The 16,524-nt window shown below is 48.8% G+C and overlaps 1 protein-coding gene across 1 annotated transcript; it reads right to left on the reverse strand.

The window, feature by feature from the left end:
- Positions 1–3,607: 3,607 nt before the first annotated feature.
- On the reverse strand, positions 3,608–10,585 carry Elof1 (elongation factor 1 homolog). The gene is made up of 4 exons (XM_005346946.1): positions 10,519–10,585; positions 4,770–4,904; positions 4,553–4,623; positions 3,608–4,264 (listed from the first exon to the last, which is right to left on the reverse strand). The coding sequence occupies exons 2-4, from the start codon at positions 4,883–4,885 to the stop codon at positions 4,200–4,202; spliced, it is 252 nt and encodes an 83-aa protein (XP_005347003.1). The 5' UTR covers positions 4,886–4,904; positions 10,519–10,585; the 3' UTR covers positions 3,608–4,199.
- Positions 10,586–16,524: the final 5,939 nt, after the last annotated feature.

The raw sequence follows: 16,524 nt of genomic DNA on the forward strand, positions 1-16,524 counted from the left end.
TGTCATATATCAATCTGTTGATTTCATTGGTTAAGCAATAAAGAAACTGCTTGGCCCTGATAGGCTAAAAACATAGGTGGGAGGAGTAAACAGAACAGAAGGCTGGGAGAAAGAAGCTGAGTCAGTGAGTCACCATGATTCTCCCACTCCAGACAGACGCAGGTTAAGATCTTCTCTGGTAAGCCACCTCGTGGACTACACACATTATTAAAAATGGGCTAGTCCAGGTGTGAGAGTTAGCCAAAAAAAGGCTAGATATAATGGGCCAAGCGATGTTTAAAAGAATACAGTTTCCGTGTAATTATTTCGGGCATAAGCTAGCCATGCGGGCGGCCGGGTGCTGAGGAAGCAGCCCCGCTGCTCCTATTACTACACACATGGGTCTTTAATTTGCTAAGGAATATGGAGAAGCTGCAAAGTGTGTCCATAAACAACAGTCAAAAGTTCCTATGGTGTTTTCTTGCCAGGAAGCAAGCTGCAACAATGTATCCATAGCTCCATATTCCGGACCACTTGCTTGAAAATCTAGAGTTTTCCCTGGCAGGACAGCCCAGAAAGCCGGCATTTAAAAACAGCTCAGCTTTTTTTTTCTGCTATGGATGAAAACCGAAATGTTTTACTCTAGTCTTTTCCAAGCTTTCTCAGGCTTTCTGTGGATACAGTTATCCACACCTGGGCGCCAATCTGTAACATGAGGGGGGGGCGGCTTATTTGGGTTTCTGTCCTCCCACCAGGTCCCCCACAACTGTTTAGCCCAAGAAAATCACACATAGGTCTCCATAAATTATAAGCTGATTGGCCCATTAGCTTTAGCCTCTCACTGGCTAACTCTCACATCTTGATTAACCCATTTTTCTGATCTATGTTAGCCATGTAGCTCAGTACCTTTTTTCAGTGGGGCAGATCATATCCTGCCGCTTCAGTGATCTGGGCAGGAGTGGGAGGAATCAGTTTCCTCCTTCCCAGAATTCTCCTGTTGTCATTGCGTCATTTCTACTTCCTGTCTGGTTTTCCCACCTATATTTCCTGCCTAGCTAATCAGCATTTATTTAAAACATGATCGACGGAATACAAACAATTCTCCCGCACCGGGAATCAGCCTCCCCTCTCAGGTCTGTTTGTCTCTGAATCTGGAGCTGTGCTGTCACCTGCTTCACAGCCAGTGTAGGTGCCACCCTTTGGGTAGACTGTCTACAAGTCCTGTACTTATGAGTACAGGAGTGTGCAGAGGTGCCCAGCACCAGCTTCAGGTGGTGCTCCCCACTTGGCTGTCCGCCCTTTCTATCTTGAGTTTGGGCTGGAAAATAAAAATACTCTGTGGTTGAGAGCACTTTCTGCTCTTCTAGAGGGCCCAGCTCCATGTCAAACAGTTCATGACTGTCACTCCAACTCCACGGGATCCAAAGCCTTTTCTCACCTCCAGGGACACATTTATGTGTGTTCGTGCAGGCATATACAATAGGTAAGGGCTGAGAACTCAGGCCTGGGGCACTGGCTCAGCAGTTAAGAGCACTCACTGCTATTCAGGAGGTCTGGGTGTGGTCCCAGCACCCACATGGCAGCTCACGACTATCTGTTACTCCAGTTCTAGTGGCTCCAATACCCTTGGACCTCAACACTGCATCTATGTGGTACACAGACACCAGGCAAAATACTTATACACATAAGATCTTTTTAAAAAGTGTGTAAAGCCGGGCGATGGTGGCGCACGCCTTTAATCCCAGCACTCGGGAGGCAGAGGCAGGCGGATCTCTGTGAGTTCGAGACCAGCCTGGTCTACAGAGCTAGTTCCAGGACAGGCTCCAAAGCCACAGAGAAACCCTGTCTCGAAAAACCAAAAAAAAAAAAGTGTGTAAAAAAATTTAAGTGTGTATTTAGTGTGTGGGTGCCACAGAGCGGGCGTGGTAGCCAGACACTAGAGGGTTGGCGCTTTCTTCCCACCATGGGACGGGGCATGACAACTTAAATTGTCAGCCTTACACAGCAAACCTTCGCCAGCTGAAACAGCTAGTTAGCCCAGTTTTGTATTTAAAATAAATTTGATATTCTTATGTGTGTGGGGTGTGGGAGTTTGTGTGGGGTGTGGGAGTTTGTGTGCCACAGGGCACACATGGAGGTCAGAGGACAACTCAGGAGTCAGCTCTCCCCCATCATGAGGACCCTAGGGACTAACTTAGGGCATCAGGAGTGTGAGCTGAGACATTTAACTTCTTTTGTTTGGTTTGGCTTTTTGAGACCAGGTCTCACTATGTAGTCTTGGCTGGCCCAGAACTCAAATCTTCCTGTCTCTCCCTTCTGAGCGCCAGAGATGGCTCAGTGGTTAAGAGCACTTGCTGTTTTGCAGAGGACCTGAGTTCTGGTCTTAGCACCACAGCAGGTGACTCAGAATCCTAATTCTCAGCTCCAAGAGAGCCAATGCCTCTGCCTCTCCAGGCCCTTATTCCCACGCACAAGCCAACAGGCAGACACAACCACCCACATCAAACTGGAATAAAAAACAAATCTTTGAGTGTGCACTATTGTGCCCAGCCCAATCATGCTTTTTGAGACAGGGTTTCTCACTGGCCTGGAAGTAGCCAATTAGGCTAGGCTGTCTGGTGGCAAGCCCCAGGGATCTGCTAGCGTCTGCCTCTTCGGCACTAGGTTCTGGAGATCAAGCCAAGGTCCTCTTGTTTGCATAGTAAGGACTTTACTGCCTGAACTACGGCAGAAAAAACCCAGCCATCTCTACAGATTTTACTCTGACTGCTGTGAACACCAAGCAGGATGTCTGTTTGGTCCGCCTGTGTACTGTGCACCCAGAATCATCCAATTATGCAATTATTATTTGTTTGTTTTCTGATAGAGGGTTTCTTTGTGTATCCCTGGTGTCCCGGAACTCACTCTTTAGACCAGGCTGGCCTCGAACTCATAGAGATCCTCCTGCCTCTGCCTCCGGAGTGCTGGGATTAAAGGCGTGCGCCACCACCGCAGAGCCAACTATGTTTTAAGTGGTGTTCTAGCTCTGAAATTAGCTGGGGCAGAAGGATGAATCTGAGACCATCCTGGGCTACACAGTTTGTCTCAAACACTACCACTGGTTGGGTGGGGCGGCACGCATCTTTTATCCTAGCATTTGGGGCAGAGGCAAGCAGATTTCTGAGCATGAGGTCCACACAGTAAAATCCTACGTCAATCCCCTTCCCCTACCGAAAAAACCAAACCAAACCAAACCAAACCATGTCTACCAAGAACTGAGAATATACCTCAGTTGGCGGAGCATCTGTCTAACACGCACAAAGCCCTGGGTCTGATTCTCAGTACCAAATGAACTAAGTGTGGTAGTGCCCACCTGCAATGCCAGCACTTGGGACACAAAGGCGGAGGGATCAGAAATTCAAGGCTACTCTCAGATTCATAGCAAGTTCAAGGTCAGCCTGGTACTCCACCCCCAATCTTACTAACCTTGCCCTCACAAAGAAAACAATAGAAAAATAGTTTGAAAAGCTGACCAAACCATACATCATAGTCATAGGATCACCAAGGTCTCTTCTGAAAGTCTTAGCCCCAAATCCCACCTCCTCTTCCAGTACTGGAACCTTGTAACCCAAGAAAGCACAGATAGTCAGGGTATCTGCACTGGCTGCTTTATTATCAGGTTTGTGAGTGACAGCTGTCACTGAACCAGCCCCTACCTTTTCTACAAAAGCAATCGAAGAGGAAAATGGGCACCCGGCAAAGCCCGGCCAAGGGATCTGGTTGGTCAGCAGCCTTGAATCCCAGGTCACAAGCACAAGGAGGTGGGAAGGACAGGAAGTCCAGTTAGTTCCCCGAGGGCAAGGAGCTGGTGAGGTGGCTTAGGAGACTGGAGGTCCCACAGCTACTCCTTGCCTGGGATGTCGAGAAACGCTCACCAGAGGAGCCAGGAACATAAAGCTTGGGGGCAGGGCCGGGAGCTGAAGAAGGGTGCAACTCGAAGGCTTTCGGAGCCATTTGAGACATAAGGTTCTGAAGTTTGAGGCCACCCTGGGCAGCATGGTGAGACCCAGCGACCCCTCACCTCCACGCTAGCTACAAGCAGCCAGGGCCACTGTTACAGCCACACACACGTCTACTCCATACACAGAGGGAGGACTGTCACAGCTCTGGACCTACACCCTGGAATGTCTCTGGACTGGCACCCAAGTTGGGGACTGTTGAGGGGCAGGTCCTTGTTCCTGCTACTGATTGGCTGCCTCACAGGCATCTATCCAATCGCTGTACACATCCACTGGTTCTGACAGATCTGAAACACAGGTCAAGGACGATTTGTGGCAGTGAAGCCCCCTCCTGCACATTTCTGCTATGACAGAGCCAGTCGGACCCCTGCCCTGTGCCTTGTCACTTAGTGTTACCTCAGCAGACAATGTCCATTCTCCTAGGTGGCAGCGGCTCCACCCCTGGCCACAGGGCCAGAGCAGGAGTGACTGACAGTTCCTTGTCTTTGGTCACCAGCCCTTGAGCAGGTCAGGGTAGCCACGACTCCCACCCCCTTCTCTGATTTCCCAGACATCAGCTGACTTTATAAGGATACACGTAATGGGTGTCTGGAACTCCTCTAGGCACACGGTGCAGGAGATAACTCCAGTGTTGCGGGCACGGTCCCTGCAAAGGACAAGGTGGAAGGATGCATGAGAAAGAGCCCTGGACCTCTGGGGGCGACCCAGCCAGCAGGAAGGCCCAGGGAAGCAAGGCAGGACAAGCCTGGATGCCCACAGTGGTAGGTTGGCCCATCTTAACCACCCACTTACATTTTCACATCACAGGACTTCTCGTGGTTGCAGAAGGGGCACGTAAACTGGGTCTCCAGGGTGCCTGTCATCTTCTTCTTGGGGGGCGGCTTCCTTTTAGACTTCCTTCGTCCCATGGCTGCAGGGGGATGAAACCTGTGGGGCAGAGGACAGGGGTCAGAAGCTGGAGGAAGATGCTCACTCTCTACCTCCATCCTCCGGAAGCAGTGGCCCATGGAGAAAGGAAGATGTACACTATGACACCCAGGCTTCCACCTGAGAAACCCAGGCTCCTGACCTTAGGCACAACAGTCCCTGTGTACACTCTGTGCAGGATGGCTGAGAACAGCTTTTAACCTTGGTTTTCAACTTACTGTGTGACTCTAAGTAGGTCACTTAAGATTTCTGTGCTCCAGGAGACCACTTCCTAAATATAACCCCAATAGCCAATCAATAAATGGGTCTTTCTGAAACTGAAAAGTTCTGTAAAGCAAAGGACATGGTCAACAAGACAAAACAACAGCCTACAGAATGGGAAAAGATCTTCACTAACTCCACATCAGAGAGAGGTCTGATCTCCAAAATATACAAAGAACTCAAGAAATTGGTCATGAAAAGAACAAATAATCCAATTTAAAAAATGGAGTACAGACCTAAACAGAGAATTCTCAACAGAGGAACCTAAAATGGCTGAAAAGACACTTAAGAAAATGTTCAACATCTTTAGTCATCAGAGAAATGCAAATCAAAACAACTCTGAAATTCCATCTTACACCTGTAAGAATGGCCAAGATCAAAAACACTGATGACAACTTATGCTGGAGAGGTTGTAGGGTAAAGGGAACACTTCTGCATTGCTGGTGGGAGTGCAAGCTGGTACAGCCCCTTTGGATGTCAGCATGGTGATTTCTCAGAAAATTAGGAAACAATCTTCCTTAAGACCCAGTAATACCACTTTTGGGTATATATCCAAAGGATGCTCAATCGTACCACTAGGACATGTGCTCAACTACGTCCATATCATAGCATCTTTGTTTGTCATAGCTAGAACCTGGAAACAACCTAAATGCCCCTCGATCAAAGAATGGATTAGAAAAATGTGGTACATTTACACAATGGAGTACTACACAGCAGGAAAAAATGACATCTTGAATTTTGCAGGAAAATGGATGGAGCTAGAAAACATTATTTTGAGTGAGGTAACCCAGATACAGAAAGACAATTATCATATGTACTCACTCATAAATGGCTTTTAGACATAAAGCAAAGGAAACCAGACTAAAATTCACAATCCCAGAGAACCTAGACAACAATGAGGACTCAAAGAAAGACATACATGGATCAAATCTACATGAGAAATAGAAAAAGACAAGATCTCCTGAGTAAATTGGGAGTATAGTGACCATGGGAGAGGGTTGAGTTGAAGGGGAGGGGAAAGGAGGAGAGGGGAGTAGAGAAAAATGTAGAGCTCAATTAAAATCAATTAAAAAAAAAGATTTCTGTGCTCAGAGGAAGGTAGGGGTGGACAGCTGGCTGAAGAAAACACAGGGACAAAGGGAGGGCACTCAACATATTGACTGCATTCTGCTAAGGGACAGAGGAGTTACGTCCAAAGAGTGACTAAATTGAAGTCAAGGGCAAGAGAATGGCTTTGTGGGGCTTAGTGCCAACCATGCCAAGCTGATGACCCTAGTCCAATTCCAGAAACCTATACAACAGGCCAGCCAGGCCCGGTCCTCATAGCTGCAGCCCTGGCTTTGACATGGGGGTAGAGACAGAAACAGAACTGTCTGGGACTAGTCAGTTTGGACCACATAGTGCAGGACAGAACAAGACTCCCCAAAACTTGTCCTCTGACCTCCATATGCACGATGCAGGACATGCGCCTCCCCTTACTTCAAATATAAAGTCTCAAGCAGGATTTTTTTTTTAAGGGATGGGAGAAATGACAGTCTAGGGTGGTGTCCAAAGCTGTGATGGGGACACAAAAGGATGGGAGGAAAGCCCCCCCTCCAAAAAGCATGGCAGTGGTGGCACACACTTTTAATCCCAGCACTCGGGGCAGAAGCAGGCATGGGTCTTTGTGAGTTTGAGGCCATCATGGTCTACAGAGTGAGTTCTAGGGAAGTTAGGGCTACATTGAGAGACTTTCTCTCAATCTCCCCCCCTCACCAAAAATATAACAACAACAACAACAACAACAACAAAAACCCAAACAAATCCAAACACGGTCTCCACCCCCAAATATCAGAGGATGACTTTGAACTCCTGATCCTCCCAAGTGCTTGGACTTCAGGCATGAGTATCCATGCCTGGTTTCCCCTGACACTGCCGTGTTAATACTGATTATCAACTGGACAGACTCCAGATCACCTGTTAGTCTGGGCATGCCAGTTATCTTGCTTAGGCTAATGAACGTGGAAAAACCCACCCTAAAGAAAGACACTACCATTTCTTGGCTTAGGGTTATAGACAGGAAAACAAACAAACAAACAAAGAAACACACACACACACACACACACACACACACGAGAGGCCCAGCTGAGCATCCACTGCCCTCTGCTTCCTGACTTTGGACACACAAAAGCAGCTCCTTGCAGTCTGACATACCTGCTGTGGAGTCTAAACAAACCCTTCCTGCCTTCAGTTGATGTCATCAGTTATGACCACAGTCACCCCAAAGTCTAAGACATGGAAGAGGTGGGTGGAGAAACTATGGTCTCAGTGAGGGACGGGCAGACGGCCTGTTGGCAGGTGGACAGGGAGGTGGCAGCACTGACCTGTCTGGGGATGCACTCTGTAGTCTGCTCTGTAGTCTGACCCCTGGGGCACCTCCACACACAGCACACCTAGACCACCCACTGTTTCTAGGCCAGACCCTGAGACGGGGAGACAGCAGCCTGCTGGGGTATGGAGAGGGCAATTATACTCATCTGTCTACCACTCATTATGTGTCCCCCACAACAGTCTCACTGTAACCCAGGTTGGTCTGGAACTCACTATGTAACCCAGGTAGATTCTCTATGTAGACCAGGCTTGCCTCAAATCCAGAGATCTGCCAGCATCTGCCTGAGATTAAAGGTATGTGCCATTACACAATACTCTTATTTTAAAAAAGAAAAAGAAAGGAAGAAAGAGGCAAGAAAAAGGCCAGCATGTTGACACACGCCTGAAATTCCAGAACCCAAGAGGTTCAGGCAGGACAGAGAAGTCATAGCAAGTTGGAGACAGGGTCTTGGTGTGGTAGTCCACCCTACACTGTAACCCCAGCACTTCGAAGTACTGAAAGGTAAAGGCTATCTTGGGCAACAAAATACGTTCAAAGTTACCACCTCCCCCCCCCCAAAAAAAGGAAAAAAAAAAGGAGGTACACAGATATATGTTCAGGCAAAACATCCATATTTACAAGATAATAAAATTTAAAAATATACATTAATTTTTGTTTGTTTGTTTTTGGAGCAGAGTTCCTCTGTGTAGAACCCTAGAACTCGCTCTGTAGACCAAGCTGGCTTGGAACTAAGAAATCTGCCATCAGCCTGGCTCTGCCTCCTTAGTTCTGGGATTACAGATATGTACCACCACTGCCTGGTGACAGAAAAACTAAGTGAATTCAGCTGGTAGTCTAGCAAGTAGAAGACTCTAGGGTAGTAGTTCCCAACCTATGGGCCTCATGGTTGCATATCAGATGTTTACATTACAATTCTTTAACAGTAGCAAAAATTATAGTCATGAAGTAGCAATGAAATAATAATAATAATTAGGGGTCACCACAACATGAGGAACTGTAACAAAGGCTCGCAGCACTAGGAAGGTTGAGAACCACTGCTCTAGGGGTTGTCACGCCCAACCCATTGCTTCTCAAGTTTCAGTTAGTGGGGGCTCCCAGAGGAATCCTAGCAAAGATGCAGAAGCAGGAGAATTGCCACATTTTCAGCCAGCCTGAGCTACACAGGACAGCAGACCAAAACAGAACATGACCAAACCAGGCATGTTTGTTTAGCATGCAACCCCAGCACTTGGTAGGCTGAGGCAGGATGATGTCATAAGTCAGAGGCCAGACTCTCACAAATCCAAAACAATGGGGCCGACCCAGGTTCATTTCCCAGCACCTACATGGTGGCTCACAACTGCCTGTAACTCCAGGTCCAGAGGATCTAATGCCCTTCTCTGGCTTCCTAGGACACTGCATGCATGTGGTGGGCAGTCATACATGCAGGAGAGCACCCAAATACATAAAACCAAAAATTCAAAGATCTGAATTAATAAATAGTTACAGATGACAGGCTCTTAAGAAGAAAATTCATGTTTGGGTGAACCTTAAATACTGCTCTGAGTATTAAATCAAAGTTTCTGAGACGGCTACTTTGCGTGAAGGGTGTGTTAGTATTTAGGCATCTGTATTGGCCTGCTCTTAGGGTCCTGACAGTATACGTCCTCAGCTGCAGCTAAGAGCACCTCCTGTGTACAGTTGCTATCTTCCCTTTTAAAGATGGGCCTGCCCACCTCCAGTCTTTCCCTCTTTCTCTTCTCTCTCCCCGTCTCTCCCTTGCTTTTTCTCCACTCTTGTCCCCAGGGACTACTTTTCTCTCCTCTTCCAAAAAAACCTCCCATGTGAGCCCCATTACACGACATGACTTCTCTACAACAGAGTCATTTAGGATGAAGCCTGGAAGACCAAAGGCAGCTTTGATACAAGAAAGCCAGGCAAAGAGATAGATCTGCAAAGTGTCTGGGGCACATGAAGGGTTTTCTCATTGCTTTATTTCAGAAAGAATGGCTGAAGCTCTGGGAGCAACAGCAGGAAAGTATGAGATACTCAAGAGGAGATTATAGGCGGGATCCCAGGAGACCGAGGACTGTTGAAGTGCGGTCTGGTCCCGAGCCCACGCTTTCACTGTCTATGCAGCTGTGTCTCTTTCCCTTCCCAAATCTGGGCCTGGCAATCGCTTACAAGGAATCACAGACTTTCCTCAGGCTATGTCAGGCCACCTTGGTCTATCCTGTCTCAGCAGGTACAGGTACTGCTGCCAAGTCTGACAAACTGAATTTGGTCCCCAGAACCCACGTCAAGGTGGAAAGAGAGAAGTGTACTTCGCAAGTTGTCCACTAACCTCTACACACAGACACATTATACCCATACAGAAAGATTTCCAAAACTTTCAAAACAGAGCAAGCAAGATGGCTCAGCAGGTAAAGATGCAGGTTGCCAAGCCTGACTTGACTGCCTGGGCTCAATTTCCCGAACCCTCACGGTGAAATGAGAACAGACTCCTGCAAGCTGTCTGTATACTCACGTATAACACGCAAAACAAACTAATTCCAGATCACCTTCAACTCCAGCGTCTACAACCCTGCTCATCCACCTCCTAGGAAGGACTTCACTTGGCCACTGTCCAAACCCCGGCCAGCATCCACCGTGCTTGGTTATACCTCAAGCACTTAGTAACCACTTGTTGAACAATCAGTGAGTTTCCTGAGTCTGTCTGGCCGCAGGATCCCATAGGCAAACCGCAGCCTGAGAACGAGCCGTGATGTCTCGAGGCGACCGGGGAGGAGGGAAGGGGTCGCGGCGGAGGAACGACGCCATCGGCCTCACCCAGGCTTTGGTGGCGCCGCCTGCTCGCCCAGCTGCGGGGGGCCGGTGGTTAGGCTCCCCACACAGCCGTCCTCAAAGCCATGCCCCGGCCTCGGCTCCAGGCCTGCGGGTGATCCAGACTACAGCGCCCGGTCCCGCCGGGCCCAACGCCCGCGCGCGAGACCCCGCACCTACCTGTACCAAGCCTGCCTCGCAGCCAAAGCCGCTTCACCCGGGAGACGCTAACTTCCGGTCCCCGGCGGAAGCGGAAATATATCGCTTTGGTTTCCCTCCTACTCCGCAATCGCCTCCTTCAACCGCCGGTCACTGCGCACAGTGATGTCTGTTACTGCGCATGCGCCCGCCCAGCAAGTTCCCTGGAGCGACAGTGTTTGGCGACGAGCCGTGTGTCCAGCCGTGTATTCCTGGTTAAGGTCCTCGCCCGTGGCCTCCGTCTTCCTGGGCTACTCTCTCTTGTCTTCTCCCCAATCACAGTTCCTTCCCCCCGCCCCCGAAGCGCCCCTGGGTTTTCCCAACCTCCATGCTCACATATTCTAGCCCTAGAGGAGACTGGTTGGAAAGAGGAAGGTGATCAGCAGGAGTGAGGGACTCGAGAAGTGGGGAGGGGTAAATATGGCCAAAATACATTATATACATACATGAAGATGGCATAGGGAGACCCATTGTGTATGATTAATACGTGCTAATGCAAAACGCAAAATACCCCAGTCCTAACCCTGATCACCTGTAATCCTAGCAGGAGGAGGTAGAGATAGGGTGTCTATAAATTTAAGGTCCAACGTGGGGTGGTGGCACACGCATTTAATTCCAGCACTCGCGAGGCAGAGTCAGGCGAGTTCGAGGCCAGCCTGGTCTACAAGAGCTAGTTCCAGGACAGGCTCCAAAGTTACAGAGAAACCCTGTCTCGAAAAAGAAAATAAAAAAGTCAAGGTCCAGCCAGGCAGTGGTAGCTTGTATCCCTTTAATCCCAGCGCTTGGGAGGCAGAGGTAGGTGGATCTCAGTTCGAGGCCAACCTGGTCTACAAAGCGAGTTCCAGGACAGGCCAGCCAGGGCTGTTATGCAGAGAAACCCTGTTTCGAAAAAGTAAAACCAGAAAAAAGAAAAGAAATTCAAGGTCGAGCTGGGCGGTGGTGGCTCACTTCTTTAAACATTCAGGAGGCAGAGATAGGTTGATCTCTTGAGTTCTAGGCCAGCCTGGTCTTCAGAGCCAGTTGCAGGACAGTCAGAGCTACAAGAGAAATCATGTCTCAAAAACAAAACAAAACAAAACAAGAAATTCAAAGTCATTCTTGGTTATTATTGTTGGAAGTGTCACAGCTCAGAAAGAAAGGGATAGCAGCTTACATCCTCCTGCTCTAGGGAAGGTTTCCCATAAGTGACAGCTCTGCTCCAGGAGGAGACTTCCCCAGAGAAGTTGTTACAACTCTGCTCTGCTAGGGGAAAGTTTCCCCAGCCAAAGTGTTACTGTCCTTTAATGCTCTGCTCTGCGGCTGACTTTCCCAGCAGAGCTGTAACAACACAATCCCACTTCACAAAGTCTCTGCTCCAGTGAAAGAAGGTCTTCACCCAAACCTTGTTCAAGAGATTTATTGGGAGCCAGGTGGTGGTGGTGGTGGCGGCGGCACACGCCTTTAATCCCAGCACTCAACAGGCAGAGTCAGGTGGATCTCTATGAGTTCAAAGGCCAGCCTGGTCTACAAGAGCTAGTTCCAGGACAGGCTCCAAAACTACAGAGAAACCCTGTCTTGAAAAACCAACCAACCAAACAAACAACCAACCAACCAAACAAACAAACAAAAACCAGCTCCAAACTGAACAGTTATAGGGCTTCTTTGGGGTGGAGTTTTCCTAAGGAGAACAGGGATTGGTTAGTTTTCCCTGCTTAGGGATTGGTTAGTTTAAAAGATCAGGGGCAGAGATGGCTGGTCTCAGAGCCATGCTGTGTCCCTCCCCTCCTCCACTGGCCTTTTTAAACTTTTGTCTCTAGTTTTGGGGCCAGGGCATATTTCTTTCACTGGCTCTGATTGTAGGGACAAAGTATGTTTCTTAGGCACTGGTTTCATGGTCAGGGTGTATTTCTTTGGTTCTGGGTTTGGGACTAAAGCGTTTCTTTCACTGGCTCAGGTGTTAGAACCAGGGTGGGTTTCTTTCAATGGCTCTGGTTTCAGAGCCAGGGTGGGTTTCTTTGGCTGGCCCTATTACCCTACAGTGATGGCTGTTCTTGGTTGTCAACTTAACTACATCTGGAATGAACTGCAATCCAGAAATGGAGGGCACACCTGTGAGAAATTTTTTTGCTTGGTTTGAAGTGGGTAAGTCCATTCCCAGCCCAGACCTTTAAGGTAGGAAAACTCAGCTTTGATCCGGGTCGTGAGGCGGGAAGACATACCTTTAATACCAGCCACACTTCCTGCTGGAAGTCTGTATAAGGACTTGGAAGAAGGAAGCTTTGGCTCTTTGTCAGCCTCCCCCCACTTTGCTAGCAAATCCATTCCTTCTCTGACATTGGAGCCTACTTCAAGAAGACTAGCTGAGCCTTGTGGGACTGAGAAACTACTAGATTCTTGAATTTGCCATTCATAGCTAGCCATTGTTGGATTAGTTGGACTGCAGCCTGTAAATCATCCAATAAATCCCCGTTATATATAAATGTGGAGAGAGAGAGGAGGGGTCAGGTATTCCATAAATTCTGTGACTCTAGAGAATCCTGACTAATACAGCTACTGAGTTTGAGGTCAGCCTGGGGTACAAAGACCCCCCCACCCCTTTTTTAAAGGCCACCCTAGCCACTGGAAGGAGAGTAGAGAAGCTGGAGAGCTGGAAGAACAGTTTAAAAGCTGATGCCATAGTTGAACGGATTGTGACTTCAGGTGGGGCAGGATTAATGGGAACAAATATGCATCTAGAAATTGAGCTATAAAGCCAAACTGTTTCTGGATCTGAGCTAGCCACAGGTTCATGATCCCTGCAACGCAGGGAAGACTCTGGGCATGAGGGGCAGATTCCAAGACTTCTATGCAGCAGAGAGGGGCATTTGCAGCTCAGAACATTCGATGGTGGCAGAAGTTGCCAGATGATCTGAGAAGATAGTGGAAGCTGGGGGTGGGCAGGCTGCTGCTCAGGTTGACAGAGGAGCCCAGGGAGAACTGAATAGGGAGAGGTTAAAGGATGGAGGGCTGTCTGGCTCCTGGGGGCTGCATCTCAGAGGAGGAAGGCTTGATTTCCTAAAAGAAATCAAGGACTGAGCTTGGGCCCTAGTAGCATGGGAGAGAGGCTGAGGTCACACGAAGCACACATGCACACACACACACACACACACACACACGAGGGGGGGAGCGGCTTATCTGTGCCACGTGTAGCTCATGCTTTGAAGAGAACCAAGGAAACCAACTGCTGAGTTTGGTGTTTGTTCCTGGGTATCTTAAGAGCTGTTTCTTTGGTGTGTTTCCAGAAACAGATTGAGGTATTTACTTAGAGTGGATGGATCCCCGAGATGTCCTATAGGGGGCAGTGTCATCCTTGGAACTGCCTTTCCTGAAAACCGGTTCCCAGTGTTGGCAGCTCAAACTCACATAGGATGGGATGCCAAATGGTTCAGTACCCAGAAGGCAGAGACAAGATCTTTGCTAGTTCTAGGCCATCCCTGGCTGTACAATGAGTTCAAGCTAATCTGGGCTACAGGTGAGACCCTGGCGTTCTCTCTCTCTCTCTCTCTCTCTCTCTCTCTCTCTCTCTCTCTCACACACACACACACACACACAACCACAAATCACAGAGGATAAGATCAGTCAGTTTACACCATTCATGTTGCCCTGTGGCTTGCTGTCTTATCTCCACTAACGGTCAAGACACAGATGCAAAACTCTGGTTTGCAGTAGTTGCCCTTGTCTGGTTTTGTCACCTCGATGCAAGCTAGAGTCCGGGTCTAGATAGACTCTAGATCAGCTGGGAGACATGCCTCTGGGCACATCTGGGAGGATTGTCTCGATTAGGGCAATGGAGATGGGCAGACCGACCGTGACTGCGGGCAGCACCATTCTCTGGGCTGAGGTCCTGGACTGAATGAAAAGGACAAAGACGGCTGAGCGCTGCCATCTGTCACTCTTGCTTCCTGACTATGGATGGAGGTGACGGCTGCCCTGAGCTCCTGCTGCCATGCCTTCCCTGTCACCATGGACTGCACCCTGGAACTGGGAGCCAGAAGAAACCCTTCCTTCCTCCCTGAAGCATTAAGCAAGATAGTTTATCACATCTGCAGAAAAGAGGTGACTAGAACTTCGGCCACGGTGGCTGCCAAGGGCCCAGCATCACGGTCTTTGTGGTGACAAGGTGTCAAAAGCTCCGTATGGTTGAAAACACCTGTAATCCTAGCTCAGAAGGCAGAGGCAGGAGGACTGCCTTGAGTCAGAGGCCAGAATGGGCTGCATAGAGAGATCATGTCAAATAAAATCATATAATTAAAATAAACAGGACAATGTCTTTACCTGGCTTGGTGCTGTAGCCTGCCATCCTAACTGCTGTGGAGACTGAAGCAAAAAGCTCAACAGTTCAAGGTCAACCTGGACAACTTAGACCTCATCTCCGAATAAAATGTCAAAGCTAGGCATGGTGACTCACTCACTCCTTCAATCTCATTGCTCAGGATGTGGAAGCAAGGGGTCTCCACAAACCAGAGGCCAGCTTAACTACACAGTGGGCTCCAGGAAAGCCTGGGCTACACAAGAGATCTCGCCTCAAAAGCCAACCATGGGGCAGTGAGATGGCTCACAAGTAGGCAAGCCTGGTGACTGGAGTTCAATCCCAGAGCCTGTGGCGGAAGAAGAAAATCAGTTCCTGTAAGTTGTTCTCTGACTTCCCTGTGTGTGCCATGGTATATGTACACACATACATGTACACACGCACCAGCAAGAATAAATAAGCTGGGCCTGGTGGCACCCAGGAAGCAGAGGCAGGCGGAGCTCTGTGGGTTCGAGGCCAGCTGGTCTACACAGTGAGAGCCTATCTAAGGAAACGAATGAGGTAGTGTGGATCGTTTGGTCCAGTGCTTGCCTGGCTCACACGAGACCCTGGGTTTCATTCCCAGTGCGGGTAACAAGCAGCAGTGTTTTTCTCGTAGTCAGCAAGCGGTAGCTGTTGTCACCTCAGCTGGTCAGAAACCCCATCTGCAGGGGCATGGCACAGCCTCCATGTCCCTCTCCGTGTCTGAGAAATCTTCTTGGCATGTAGTACTTAGTGGAGGAAGGAACTTGGTTCGTAGTCCCTTGGCCTTGTCACTCATTCTCCATGTGACGATTAATGTGCCACTTCTCTTTTCTGGACCCTGGGAACAGGGACACTGGGTGAAGGTGACTGCTGATTCAGAGCTCTGACTGCCGGGAACCCCTGAGTCAGTGGGAAGAAGCTGGTCGCTGTGAGCTTCAGGATGGTTGAGGCTAACACCGAGAGCCCATCTGTAATCATCATTGCTAGTTGGCAGCCTGACTGTGCTGGGTAGTTTTTTTTTTTTGTCAACTTGATACAAACTAGGCTCATCTGGGGAGAAGGAACCTCAATTGAGAAAATGCCTCCATCAGACTGACTTGTAGGCAGCCTAGTAGGCATTTTCTTGATTAATGATTGATGTGGGAAGGCCCAGCCCACTGTGGGGGTTGTCACTTCTGGGCAAATGGTCCTGGCTGTATGAGAAAGCCATGGGGAGCAAGCCAGTAAGCAGTACTGCTTCATGGCTCCCACCTGAGCTCCTGTCCTGACTCCTTCAGTGATGGACTGCGATCGGGATGTATAAGCCAAATAAACCCTGTCCTCCCCCTGTTGCTATTGGTCAGAACAGTTCATCACCACAGAGAGCACACCAGGATCGCCATGGTGCTAAGGCCCATCTGGTCTCTGCAATGTCCTCTGACGAACAGGATGAGTCTAGTCTGTGCTTCATGGGCCAGGATCAGAAGTGATATCTGTTTTTAAAGACAGGATCTCAGGTAGCTCAGGCTGGCTACAGACAAGTCTCTCTGCCTAGTTGACTGTTTCACTTTACATTAGCTTATTTTGCATGTGTATGTACCAGATGTGTACATGTGTGTGCAGATATGATGTGTGTAGATGTGATGTGTGTAGCTGTGTGCATATATGAGTGTAGATGTGATGTGTGTAGCTGTGTGCATATATGTGTGTAGATGTGA

This window comes from Microtus ochrogaster, chromosome 5 (assembly GCF_000317375.1).
Source record: "Microtus ochrogaster isolate Prairie Vole_2 chromosome 5, MicOch1.0, whole genome shotgun sequence".
Lineage (NCBI taxonomy): Eukaryota > Metazoa > Chordata > Mammalia > Rodentia > Cricetidae > Microtus > Microtus ochrogaster.